This window comes from Gobio gobio, assembly GCF_949357685.1.
Source record: "Gobio gobio genome assembly, chromosome: 17".
Lineage (NCBI taxonomy): Eukaryota > Metazoa > Chordata > Actinopteri > Cypriniformes > Gobionidae > Gobio > Gobio gobio.
Window position 1 is genome coordinate 39645346 of NC_137110.1, and position 13517 is coordinate 39658862.

The 13517-nt window shown below is 37.7% G+C and overlaps 1 protein-coding gene across 2 annotated transcripts in view; it reads left to right on the forward strand.

Moving 5' to 3' along the window:
* cdk15 (cyclin-dependent kinase 15) overlaps window positions 1–13517 on the forward strand; it is a 47916-nt gene that overhangs the window by 321 nt on the left and 34078 nt on the right. Inside the window, exon 2 of one of the 2 annotated variants that reach the window (XM_079840280.1) lies at window positions 561–921. In XM_079840280.1, coding sequence (XP_079696406.1) covers window positions 807–921 — 115 coding nt within the window. In that variant the 5' untranslated portion in view covers window positions 561–806. Of the gene's footprint in view, window positions 1–439; window positions 922–13517 lie in introns of those variants that run through there. The other variant, XM_079840281.1, reaches the window with a different exon arrangement.

A 13517-nucleotide genomic window follows, 5' to 3' on the forward strand; every position in this document is an offset into this window, starting at 1 on the left:
TGGGAATGTTCTCTAAACGTTCTGGAACTAGTAAAAACATTAAGGGGACATTAAAGACCAGATAACTTTGAACAAACGTTCTATAAACGTTACTGAAATAATGTAATAATGTTTGTTTATAACTTTGAGAGAACCTTAACAGATTGTTCCTTGTTAGCTGGCATGGTAGCCTTTACTTGAGTATTGTATGTATGCAGATAAAGTTGGATGTAGCCCACTATCCAACTTTAAATATATCACTGGGCGACAATTTTACATTTTGCTATGATATCAAAAAAAATCAAGCGGTTGAAATTTGCTATAGGTATATTTCTATATTTGTTTTGCTATTGTACCTATATTTGTTTAGCTTATCTGCTTGGTTTATTTTTTGGAGATGAGTGGGATTGCAAACTAACATTTGTTTTAAAATATATTTTTCTCTCTATTGCTCCTTCAGACTCTCTCTTTCTCACACGCTCTTTCTAAGACGCACACACTTACATACACCCTCTGGGTGTTTTAGATGCACCAGCCTTTCAAAACAAACCAGCAATCCCTTGCCTCTCTTTAATTTTCAGCCAATTGGATGGTGGTTTGCAGAAGAATTCTGATTGGCCTGTGACCACACAAGCGGCAGTGGCAGCTGCAGGAGGCAGGAGAGCAACAGAGAGAGAAAGGGAGACAGGAGGAGAGCTCTCAGAGTAAACGTAGGAGGACAGAGTCTGTGTCAGCGTGGGTGCTGTCTGCCACAAGCTACCTGAAGCAATAGGATGACATGCTGGATAAAGGGACAGTGATGAGGTCCAGCACCACACTCAAAATGTATGGGTCACAGTGAGAGCCTCCCGTCATATCAGCAGTTCCATCAAGGTCCATCAGAAGAAGCAGACAGCATGCAGAACCTCCGGCATGCAGCTTCTGAGGCTTTCCAGCGTCTCGGTATGTGTATTTCAGCTTTATCTAAGAATATGCGAACAGTATCGAAATCTGTCCTTAATCACGTGTGTTGATGTCTCATCAGATGTTGGAATGAGGAATAGTGCATAAATAAAGAGACAAAACAACAATCTTCTATATCCCCAGCATCTCATCTGCACATTAAAATTGTAAATAACTTGATTCATGATCTGCGTTACATTTGCATTCTCGCTTGTGCCAAAGAGAGCATGATTAATTCATTTCAGAATGTATTCTTTGTATTTGTACTCATTTGCCTTATTTCTTATATCAGTGTATGTAATTGAACACACACTGTTGCTTACAGTAAATTTAATGTGAGAAGATAGATACTAGCCCCTATAACTCATAATCCTTTTAAATCTGAAACAGCTAAATTTCTGAACCCTTCTGAACAAAACTGTTTAAACCAGTCTAAGATGGTCTGAGCTGGTTTATTTGGTCTCCCAGTTTGGCCAGTAGACAAATGTCATGTAGAAACCAGAGTTATTATTGTTAATTAAAACTAAATCTATGAAAAAAAATTGGTAATTGAAATAAAGCTGCAAATAAAATATAAATATTAGATGAAAATCTTAAACTAAATAAAATTAACAATGTTGCCTACAGGCAACTAACGGAAATAAATTTAAAGTCAGCATAAAATAGAGGTTGCGATAGTCTTTTCTTTCCTATTGTGATGTATGTGTATGAGTGAAAAGGCTTCTCGAACAAGAAAAAACGTAGGGGGGGGGGGCTTGATTTTGTCCATCGGGAGATGATAGGACCGTTGGATCATTGTTGTTTGCTATTGGTCGATCTCATGTGAGGAATGGTTGTCCCGCCCTTGTGGCATTAAAAGGATAATTCACCCAAAAATGAAAATTAGCCCATGATTTACTCACCATCAAGTCTAGGTGTACTGTATATGACATTCTTCTTTCAAACAAATACAATCTGAGTTATATAAAAAATGTCCTGGCCCCGCCAAGCTTTATAAGGGCAGTGAATGGCTGGTTCTGTTTTGAAGTTCATCCATTCATCATAAACGTAATCCACACGGCTCCGGGGGGTTAATAATGGCCTTCTGAAGCGAAGCGACATCGTTTAAGAAAAATATCCATAGCCAATATCAAACTTACGCTACGCCTGCGTCCTACGTCAAACGCTGGAACGCTAGTCTCTCATAAACGCGCACGTACAACAGTTAGTGGAAGTTAGAGATTACAGTTTGTAAAGTTTTAAATATGGATATTTTTCTCACACAAACGCATCGCTTCACTTCAGAAGGCCTTTATTAACCCCCCGGAGCCATGTGGATTACTTTTATGATGGATGGATGCACTTTTATGGACTTCAAAACAGAAACAACCATTCACTGCCATCATAAAACCTACCAGGAAAATTTTTATATAACTCAGATCATATCCATGTAATATACACTAGGATGGCTTGAGGGTGAGTAAATCATGGGCTAATTTTCATTTTTGTGTGAACTATCCCTGTAAACGTATCATCAATTTATTTTGATTAAGGATTAAGAGAACAAATTAATTTTAAAAAATGGTGTGCACGGATAAATCATTTAGAATAAATACTGCAATATTCCATAAATATTTTTGGAAAATAACTAACTTAACTATGACTATAAAATATATTAAGAAATAACTCTTAAATATAACTAAAACTGATGTAAAAAAAAAAAAAAAAAAAATTAAACCTAAATGGTAGTTTAAAAAAACGAATAAAAATGTCAAAAGAATGTACATTTTTTAAAATAAATATATATTTAAAATATACAATTTAAATATTTTTGTATATGCAAATAAAATTGCTAACTCAAAATATTAATAAAAACTTCGATAGCAAATAATAAAATAACACCGGTAGAACCGCCAAATCAGATCATCTCTCAACCGTAGCAGAGGAAGCCGATAGATTGTTGTGCCTAAGCACATGTCATTGTCGATGTGCACTGGAAGACAAATAGCCCAAGCATGCTTGTAGCAGAACAGAGAGGTTTCTGCTTGACCTGTGGATACGAGACAGAATGACCTACACAGTAGAGACATTATCCGTGGTTTACTGCATGGCAGAAGTGAGATTTTGTTGTGATGGAGGAGGCAAGGGCAGGTTCCTGTAGGTGAGAGAAAAACAGCTCGTACCAGCATCTGTGTCCATCTCTTGAGAGGCAAGAGGGCTGAGAGTGAAGAAAACTGTGTTATGTGTGAAAAAAGCAGGCACGAGTGAAAGGCATTGACTTTAAATGCTTTAAATATATTGCACTAGTGGTAAATCTGTCGCTGGCTATTTCTGGACATGTATTTAAGCACATTTCCTCACCATGTACAAATGTAGCCTATTACTGTCCTGTGAGCAGCCAGCAAATCTGCAATTTTCTCAGAATCTGCATTTCTTGGGCTGACCAACCTGGATGGCTTGATTGCTTGTATTGTTGCAAAATATAAACTATATTATAACCCAGCTCTAATCTGATTAATGCAACTACAAAGCATGAATATATTAAATTATTTTAAACATTAACATCATGATTTTCTGTAAAGCTGCTTTGAAATAAGTATTTTGAAAAGCACTGTACAAATAAATTTGACTGAATTTTACTTATTGAAACAGGAAGTTAGGGTGGGACATATTGAAGGGGTTGTCCCTTTTTTAAATAGACAATAGCCTTTTGTTTATTTCACAATCACGGGCCCTGTCCTAAATGACACACTTTGGGCCCTATTATACACCTGGCGCAATATGACACCATGTAAGTGTTTTTTGCTAGTATCAGCCCGACGCAGTTATCATTTTCACGTCCAGCGCCACGTTGTTTAAATAGCAAATGCATTCGCACCCATCTGTCTGCCCATGGGCGTGCTGGTCTGAAAACGAGGTGTGCTCAGGTGCATTGTTAACTTGGCACGTTGCTATTTTGAGGAAATGGAAAACACAGTATAAGCGTACACTCTGCTTATTACGCACACAAGGGACACACAGCAGCACACAAACATTTTTAAATATTAAAAATAAAATAATTTCTCTTTAGAGAAGCGTTCAGTCTTTCCACTTGCAAATTCCGCCATGTAAATAATAGCGAATCCGCCATGGTGCAAGCGCAAAAGGGAATGGGAGATGAGACTCTGATTGGTTTATTGCACGTTACGCCCAAAACACACCCATGACTCATTAAGAGAATAGGTACAACACTTTTGGACCTTGCACCTGGCACGCCGACCATTTTTTCCATCATAAAATTAGAAAAAGGGGATGCGGACACGCCCTAAGTGCACCTGCACCATGATCTTCAGACCATGCTCAGATCGTTAAAATAGGGCCCTTCATGTGCACTTGCGGTCTTGTTGGCTTTACAATGGCTGCCGCATGTGCGTCCACAAGACCGTAGGGTATCCCATTTGTCATTTTAGGTTTCAGAAGGGTACTTGCAAGCGCACCCCTTTGCAGCCAATATGCGCCCTCGATGCACTCTTTTGCCGAGCCTACAAGCCCGCGAGCTCCGCAGCAGACTTCTACCTGACAGTCAAAGTGGCATTACGTCACAAAAGTGTGGACTCAGAGGAAGATTGCGAGGGCTTAGGGTTCCATTTGGGACAGGGCCATGAACTATAGCTGTGTCCGAAATCGTGTACTTTGTGAGTAGGTACTACATTTGAATTTGAACTTTGCAACCGTTAAAAAAGTATGTTCTATATAGTATGAATGTGTGTACTTTGAATGTAATCCGGATGTACTGCATCCGCCATGTTGTCATTATCATGCGTCCCTTTACCTCCATCCATAAATCCTCTCCCGTGGCCTCATGGGATAGTAAAGTGTCCAACGTATGCGCACTTCAGAATATCACAGGGAGTAGTGGGTCATCTGGGTACTTTTCGCCTACTGTTTTAGGAATACTATGAATTCGGACTTACTTCTCTGTTGGCGTACTGTTTTTCACATACTATAGAAGTATTACGAACGCAGCTCATGGCTTGATGATTGCTATAGTCAGAGGCCGGAGGGACATTCTCAAATTTCAGTCTAGAGAACATTTTATTGAATAAAAAAAATTATATTCCAAGATTATTAATACTTTGGTTTGTTTTTCAAGAAAAGAAAGTCTATGTATATAAAGTCAGCATGAAACCCTATTTTGGCCTATATCCGAGTAAAACGGCTTCTCTAACAAGACAAAATGTCACGCCCATAAACAGTAAGGCCCTGTAATGGCACACTTCATATGCACTTTCGATATTGTGGACTTACAATGGCTAAGCCCATGTCACCTTAGGTTGTCCCATTTGTCATTTTAGGTTTCATATGAGTGCTCACGAGTGCCCCTTCTGTGGTCGATATGCGCCCTCGATGCGCACTTTAGCTCCGCAGAAGGCTTCTTCCCATAATACAGACCAAAGTACGGTGTTACATCACGAAAAGTGCAGACTCGTAGGAAGACCGCAAGTGTTAAGGGTGCCATTTGGGACAAGGCCTAACACATCATCGGAGAAGAGATTCCCATCCTTTAAATTTAGAATTTCAGCTCCTCTGTTCCTGTTTTTGGTTGGGCCCCTAGGTGGAGAACAAAACAATACAGGAATACTTTTGTACCTGCAGCAATTGCATGAAATGCTAATTTTTTTTTAAAATTAAATGGCATAATTTGTCATGCATGGCACTTTATGCTTTTGAGGGGGTGAGTGACCTTTTTTTATATATATATATATATATATATATATATATATATATATATATATATATATATATATATATATATATATATATATATATATATATATATATATATATATATATATATATATATATATATATATATATATATATATATATATATATATATATATATATATATATATATATATATATATATATATATAATATATAATTTTTTTTTTTTTTTTTTTTTTTTTTTTTTTTTTTTTTTTTGATGTTAAATTATAATGGTATATATTGTAATGCATGTTCTGATGTTTTGTCTTAATTATGGATTGCTGAATCTCTATCTGCACAACAAATTTACTCCGGTACTAATAAAGACACCTTGACCTTGAGATGTCGCTGTAAGAGATAGGGGAAAATATTTTGATTAAAAGACTACGAGGGCACATTAATATGAAAAATATATGTTTAATAATGTGCATGGATAAATCATTTATAATAAATAAATACTTCATTATTCCGTGAAAAAAATATTTAGATTTCATGGTGACTTTAAATACACATATCTGAATTTATAGGAATACACTAGCAGCTTATAGATGGTATCAAAGCTAACAGACAAACAGACATGGGGTCTTTAACTTGACTTGTTTATCTGAGTTTCTTGGCCTTCATCAAACCAATCGCTGCACTTGTCTGATAGCCTACGTGAGTGATGGGTGGCAGTACACATTGCTGTACACTTTGCTCACAGAATACAGATCAGCAAGAGCTGCACATTAAGATACAAGAGAGAGGGAAGGAGGGAAAACGTGAGTGGGCTACAGAATGCAGAAAAGGATGTCAAGTGATGATGAAGGAGAGAACGATCTTGATGGAATAAGAAAACATACTTGTGCAGAGACAGAAAGAGTGGAGTGTAGAGATGGATGAGAGGATGAAAAGAGAGAACGGGAAGCACTGATGCATCTGAGCATGAGTTATGAGCTCTCTGAGCCCTCCCTTACCCTGACTCATAAATATCTGTGCAAAAAAGGCTCTGGGGGGAAGCCAAAACACACAGAGACAGCACAGATCATTGGTCGACACACAAAAATATCTCCACCGATTAACCTGTGTGAGTGATATTTATTTTTATAACCAAAATTTATTTTATCACCTATTTTTATTATAACTACACTCAAAAAATGTATGTCTAGGAAACTAAGCAATAGTTTAATATACGCCTTATTTCGCAACATGAAAATAAGCTAATGTGCAAGACTTCCCATTCATTAGCCACTAAATATCTAAGAATAACAAAGGTAGAACTATTGTTGCTACAAACACGTTTTTATGATTACAATAATAAAATATAGCTGCAAGCAGCAATACCGGGGCCAAGCGCAAAGAAGAAGACAAGACATGCCAAAATGGCTGGCAGTGTCAGATCAACTGGAGCAATGAGCAATTAATCACGTTTTAAGATGATTTTAGGCAAAAGGCTGAAAAATGCATTGTAGTCTGAGAGTGTCAGACCAACTGCAACAATTAACAATTATACAGTTTAAGAAGATTAGGCAAAATGGCTGAAATATCATATATAGAGTCACTGATAATATAAGTTAATGGTTTATCACTTTTGACCAATAGGTGGCACAGTTACGAAATTGATGTGGTGTAGTCAGAATAAGGGAACAATGACACATGCAAAGTTTGATGCCAATATGTCAAAGCATTGCAGAGATACAGCCTCAAGAGTCATTTTGGCATCATGCCTCAAATTCGTCGCTGCGGTTTACAAAAACGGTTTCATCTATTGATGCAAAATCCCTAACTTTTTGTTGATACAGTCTGAAGATGATACGATTTGATTTTGGTGGAAATCGGACAAACGGTCTAGGATGAGTTTGAAAAAGTAGATTTTGATCAAATAAGAACAATGAGGACAGGATGTTTGACCAAATATGGCAAAATTAGTATCTATGTCCTCGGCATGAGCCAATAAATGTATTATGACCAGTTTCATTAAACTAGGCTAATTTAATCAAAAGTTATTAGCATGTTTGTAAATTTTGTTATAACCTCTGACCACAAGGTGGCACTGCCCCAAAACTTTTTGAGTACCTTCAAAGCATGGTGCGGAAGACCCATACCAAGTTTCGTAACGATAGACTAATGCGTTTGTAAAATATAGTATTTTAGCACATAATTCAAAATGGCCGAGAGCCAAAATGGCCGATATGGTAAAATTGAATATCAGACAACTCTGAATACCGTCCTGGATCTAACGAGACAACTTTTATGATTTTTGGACAAACAGTTCAAAAGTTATAAGCAAAAATAGCCATTTTTTGTATCTCCGGACCAGTAGGTGGCGCTGCGCCGAAACGCTGCAAGTTGCCTCAAGTCATGCTTGTGATGACATGTACCAAGTTTGGATTGAACACGATAAAGCATTGTGGAGATATAGCCTTATGAGTGTTTTTGCAATCGCTACGTAAAATTTGTGTGCACGTTTATCAAAAACGATTTGACGAATCAACATGATTTGCAAGATTTTTTGTCAGCATGGTCTGAAGATGATCTGGTTCAATTTTCGTGCAAATCGGACAAACCGTCTAGGACGAGTTTGCAAAAGTAGGTTTTTTGGAAAATTAAATATGGCGGGGAAATTATCATGACCGAAAATGACGTCATAGGATGCAATTGAATCGGCATGAGCCAATGAATGTATTATGACCAGTTTCATTATACTAAGCTAATTAAATCAAAAGTTATTAGCATTTTTGTCAAGTTTGTTATAACTTTTGACCACAAGGTGGCACTGCCCCAAAACTTTTTGAGTACCTTCAGGGCATGGAGTGGAAGTCACATACCGAGTTTAGTAACAATACACTAATGCATTTGTAAAATATAGCATTTTAGCACATAATTCAAAATGGCCGACAGCCAAAATGGCCGATATGGTAAAATTGAATATCAGACGACTCGGCATGCCGTCCTGAATCTAATGAGACCACTTTTATGATTTTTGGACAAACGGTTCAAAAGTTATAAGCAAAAACAGCCATTTTTTGTATCTCCGGACCAGTAGGTGGCGCTGCGCCGAAACACTGCATGTTGCCTCAAGTCATGCTTGTGATGACATGTACCAAGTTTGGATTGAATACGATAAAGCGTTGCGGAGATATTGCCTTAAGAGTGCTTTTGCAACCGCTACGTAAAATTTGTTTGCGCGTTTATCGCAAATGATTTGACGAATCAACTTGATTTGCAAGATTTTTTGTCAGCATGGTCTGAAGATGATCTGGTTCAATTTTCGTGCAAATCGGACGAACCGTCTAGGACGAGTTCGCAAAAGTAGGTTTTTCGGTTAATTAAAAATGGCGGGAAAATTATTATGACGGAAAATGACGTCATAGGGTGCAATCGAATTGTCTTGAGCCACGGAATCAGAAGAAAAAAGAATTTCGTTTCTAGCCCTTATGGTTCAAAAGTTATTAGCATAAACATGAGTCTAAATTTGGACTGATGGTGGCGCTAGAGGGATTGAGTTAGAGACTCAAAATTTGCTATGGTGACATTTCAGACTGTCCTCTATTAGTGTGCCAAATTTCATAACTTTTTACCATACGGTTCTATGGGCTGCCATAGACTTCGTGGCGGAAGAAGAAGAAGAAGATGAAATATAGCTGCAAGCAGCAATACCGGGGCCAAGCGCAAAGAAGAAGACAAGACATGCCAAAATGGCTGGCAGTGTCAGATCAACTGGAGCAATGAGCAATTAATCACGTTTTAAGATGATTTTAGGCAAAAGGCTGAAAAATGCATTGTAGTCTGAGAGTGTCAGACCAACTGCAACAATTAACAATTATACAGTTTAAGAAGATTAGGCAAAATGGCTGAAATATCATATATAGAGTCACTGATAATATAAGTTAATGGTTTATCACTTTTGACCAATAGGTGGCACAGTTACGAAATTGATGTGGTGTAGTCAGAATAAGGGAACAATGACACATGCAAAGTTTGATGCCAATATGTCAAAGCATTGCAGAGATACAGCCTCAAGAGTCATTTTGGCATCATGGCTCAACTTCGTCACTGCGGTTTACAAAAACGGTTTCATCTATTGATGCAAAATCCCTAACTTTTTGTTGACATAGTCTGAAGATGATACGATTCGATTTTGGTGGAAATTGGATAAACGGTCTAGGATGAGTTTGAAAAAGTAGGTTTTGATCAAATAAGAACATTGAGGACAGGATGTTTGACCAAATATGGCAAAATTAGTATCTATGTTCTCGGCATGAGCCAATAAATGTATTATGACCAGTTTCAATATACTAGGCTAATTTAATCAAAAGTTATTAGCATTTTTGTCAAGTTTGTTATATCTTTTGACCACAAGGTGGCACTGCCCTAAAACTTTTTGAGTACCTTCAGGGCATAGCATGGAAGTCACATACCGAGTTTAGTAACAATATACTAATGCATTTGTAAAATATAGCATTTTTTGACAAAATTCAAAATGGCCGACAGCCAAAATGGCCGATATGGTAAAATTGAATATCAGACGACTCGGCATGCCGTCCTGAATGTAACGAGACCACTTTTATGATTTTTGGACAAACAGTTCAGAAGTTATAAGCAAAAATAGCCATTTTTCGTATCTCCGGACCAGTAGGTGGCGCTGCGCCGAAACGCTTTATGTTGCCTCAAGTCATGCTTGTGATGACATGTACCAAGTTTGGTTTGAATACGATAAAGCGTTGCGGAGATATTGCCTTAAGTGTGTTTTTGCAACCGCTACGTAAAATTTGTTTGCGCGTTTATCGCAAATGATTTGACGAATCAACTTGATTTGCAAGATTTTTTGTCAGCATGGTCTGAAGATGATCTGGTTCAATTTTCGTGCAAATCGGACAAACCGTCTAGGACGAGTTCGCAAAAGTAGGTTTTTTGGAAAATTAAATATGGCGGGGAAATTATCATGACCGAAAATGACGTCATAGGATGCAATTGAATCGGCATGAGCCAATGAATGTATTATGACCAGTTTCATTATACTAAACTAATTAAATCAAAAGTTATTAGCATTTTTGTCAAGTTTGTTATAACTTTTGACCACAAGGTGGCACTGCCCCAAAACTTTTTGAGTACCTTCAGGGCATGGAGTGGAAGTCACATACCGAGTTTAGTAACAATACACTAATGCATTTGTAAAATATAGCATTTTAGCACATAATTCAAAATGGCCGACAGCCAAAATGGCCGATATGGTAAAATTGAATATCAGACGACTCGGCATGCCGTCCTGAATCTAACGAGACTACTTTTATGATTTTTGGACAAACGGTTCAAATGGTATAAGCAAAAACAGCCATTTTTTGTATCTCCGGACCAGTAGGTGGCGCTGCGCCGAAACACTGCATGTAGCCTCAAGTCATGCTTGTGATGACATGTACCAAGTTTGGTTTGAATACGATAAAGCGTTGCGGAGATATTGCCTTAAGAGTGCTTTTGCAACCGCTACGTAAAATTTGTTTGCGCGTTTTTCGCAAATGATTTGACGAATCAACTTGATTTGCAAGATTTTTTGTCAGCATGGTCTGAAGATGATCTGGTTCAATTTTCGTGCAAATCGGATGAACCGTCTAGGACGAGTTCGCAAAAGTAGGTTTTTCGGTTAATTAAAAATGGCGGGAAAATTATTATGACGGAAAATGACGTCATAGGGTGCAATCGAATTGTCTTGAGCCAAGGAATCAGAGGAAAAAAGAATTTCGTTTCTAGCCCTTATGGTTCAAAAGTTATTAGCATAAACATGAGTCTAATTTTGGACTGATGGTGGCGCTAGAGGGATTGAGTTAGAGACTCAAAATTTGCTATGGTGACATTTCAGACTGTCCTCTATTAGTGTGCCAAATTTCATAACTTTTTACCATACGGTTCTATGGGCTGCCATAGACTTCGTGGCGGAAGAAGAAGAAGAAGAAGATGAATAATAATAATAATAGGAACGGGAACGGTTTCAATAGGTGCCTTCGCACCTTCGGTGCTTGGCCCCTAATAATAAATATAGCTGCAAGCAGCAATACCGGGGCCAAGCGCAAAGAAGAAGACAAGACATGCCAAAATGGCTGGCAGTGTCAGATCAACTGGAGCAATGAGCAATTAATCACGTTTTAAGATGATTTTAAGCAAAAGGCTGAAAATGCATTGTAGTCTGAGAGTGTTAGACCAACTGCAGCAATGAACAATTATACAGTTTAAGAAGATTAGGCAAAATGGCTGAAATATCATATATTGAGTCACTGATAATGTGAGTTAATGGTTTATCACTTTTGACCAATAGGTGGCACAGATACGAAATTGATGTGGTGTGGTCAGAATAAGGGAACAATGACACATGCAAAGATTGATGCCAATATGTCAAAGCATTGCAGAGATACAGCCTCAGGAGTAATTTTGGCATAATGGCTCAACTTCGTCGCTGCGGTTTACAAAAACGGTTTCATCTATTGATACAAAATCCCTAACTTTTTGTTGACACAGTCTGAAGATGATACGATTCGATTTTGGTGGAAATTGGACAAACGGTCTAGGATGAGTTTGAAAAAGTAGGTTTTGATCAAATAAGAACATTGAGGACAGGATGTTTGACCAAATATGGAAAAATTAGTATCTCCGTTCTCGGCATGAGCCAATGATTGTATTATGACCAGTTTCATTAAACTAGGCTAATTTAATCAAAAGTTATTAGCATGTTTGTAAATTTTGTTATAACCTCTGACCACAAGGTGGCACTGCCCCAAAACATTTTGAGTACCTTCAAAGCATGGTGCGGAAGACATGATTTTTGGACAAACAGTTCAAAAGTTATAAGCAAAAATAGCCATTTTTTGTATCTCCGGACCAGTAGGTGGCGCTGCGCCGAAACGCTGCATGTTGCTTCAGGTCATGCTTGTGATGACATATACCAAGATTGGTTTGAATACGATAAAGCGTTGTGGAGATATAGCCTTATGAGTGTTTTTGCAACCGCTACGCAAAATTTGTGTGCGCGTTTATCGAAAACGATTTGACAAATCAACTTGATTTGCAAGATTTTTTGTCAGCATGGTCTGAAGATGATCTGGTTCAATTTTCGTGCAAATCTGACAAACCGTCTAGGACGAGTTCGTAAAAGTAGGTTTTTTGGAAAAATAAAAATGGCGGGGAAATTATCATGACCGAAAATGACATCATAGGTTGCAATTGAATCGGCATGAGCCAATGACTCTATTATGACCAGTTTCAATATACTAGGCTAATTTAATCAAAAGTTATTAGCATTTTTGTCAAGTTTGTTATATCTTTTGACCACAAGGTGGCACTGCCCTAAAACTTTTTGAGTACCTTCAGGGCATAGCAAGGAAGTCACATACCGAGTTTAGTAACAATATACTAATGCATTTGTAAAATATAGCATTTTTTGACAAAATTCAAAATGGCCGACAGCCAAAATGGCCGATATGGTAAAATTGAATATCAGACGACTCGGCATGCCGTCCTGAATGTAACGAGACCACTTTTATGATTTTTGGACAAACAGTTCAGAAGTTATAAGCAAAAATAGCAATTTTTCGTATCTCCGGACCAGTAGGTGGCGCTGCGCCGAAACGCTGTATGTTGCCTCAAGTCATGCTTGTGATGACATGTACCAAGTTTGGTTTGAATACGATAAAGCGTTGCGGAGATATTGCCTTAAGAGTGTTTTTGCAACCGCTACGTAAAATTTGTTTGCGCGTTTATCGCAAAAGATTTGACGAATCAACTTGATTTGCAAGATTTTTTGTCAGCATGGTCTGAAGATGATCTGGTTCAATTTTCGTGCAAATCGGATGAACCGTCTAGGACGAGTTCGTAAAAGTAGGTTTTTCGGAAAATTAAAA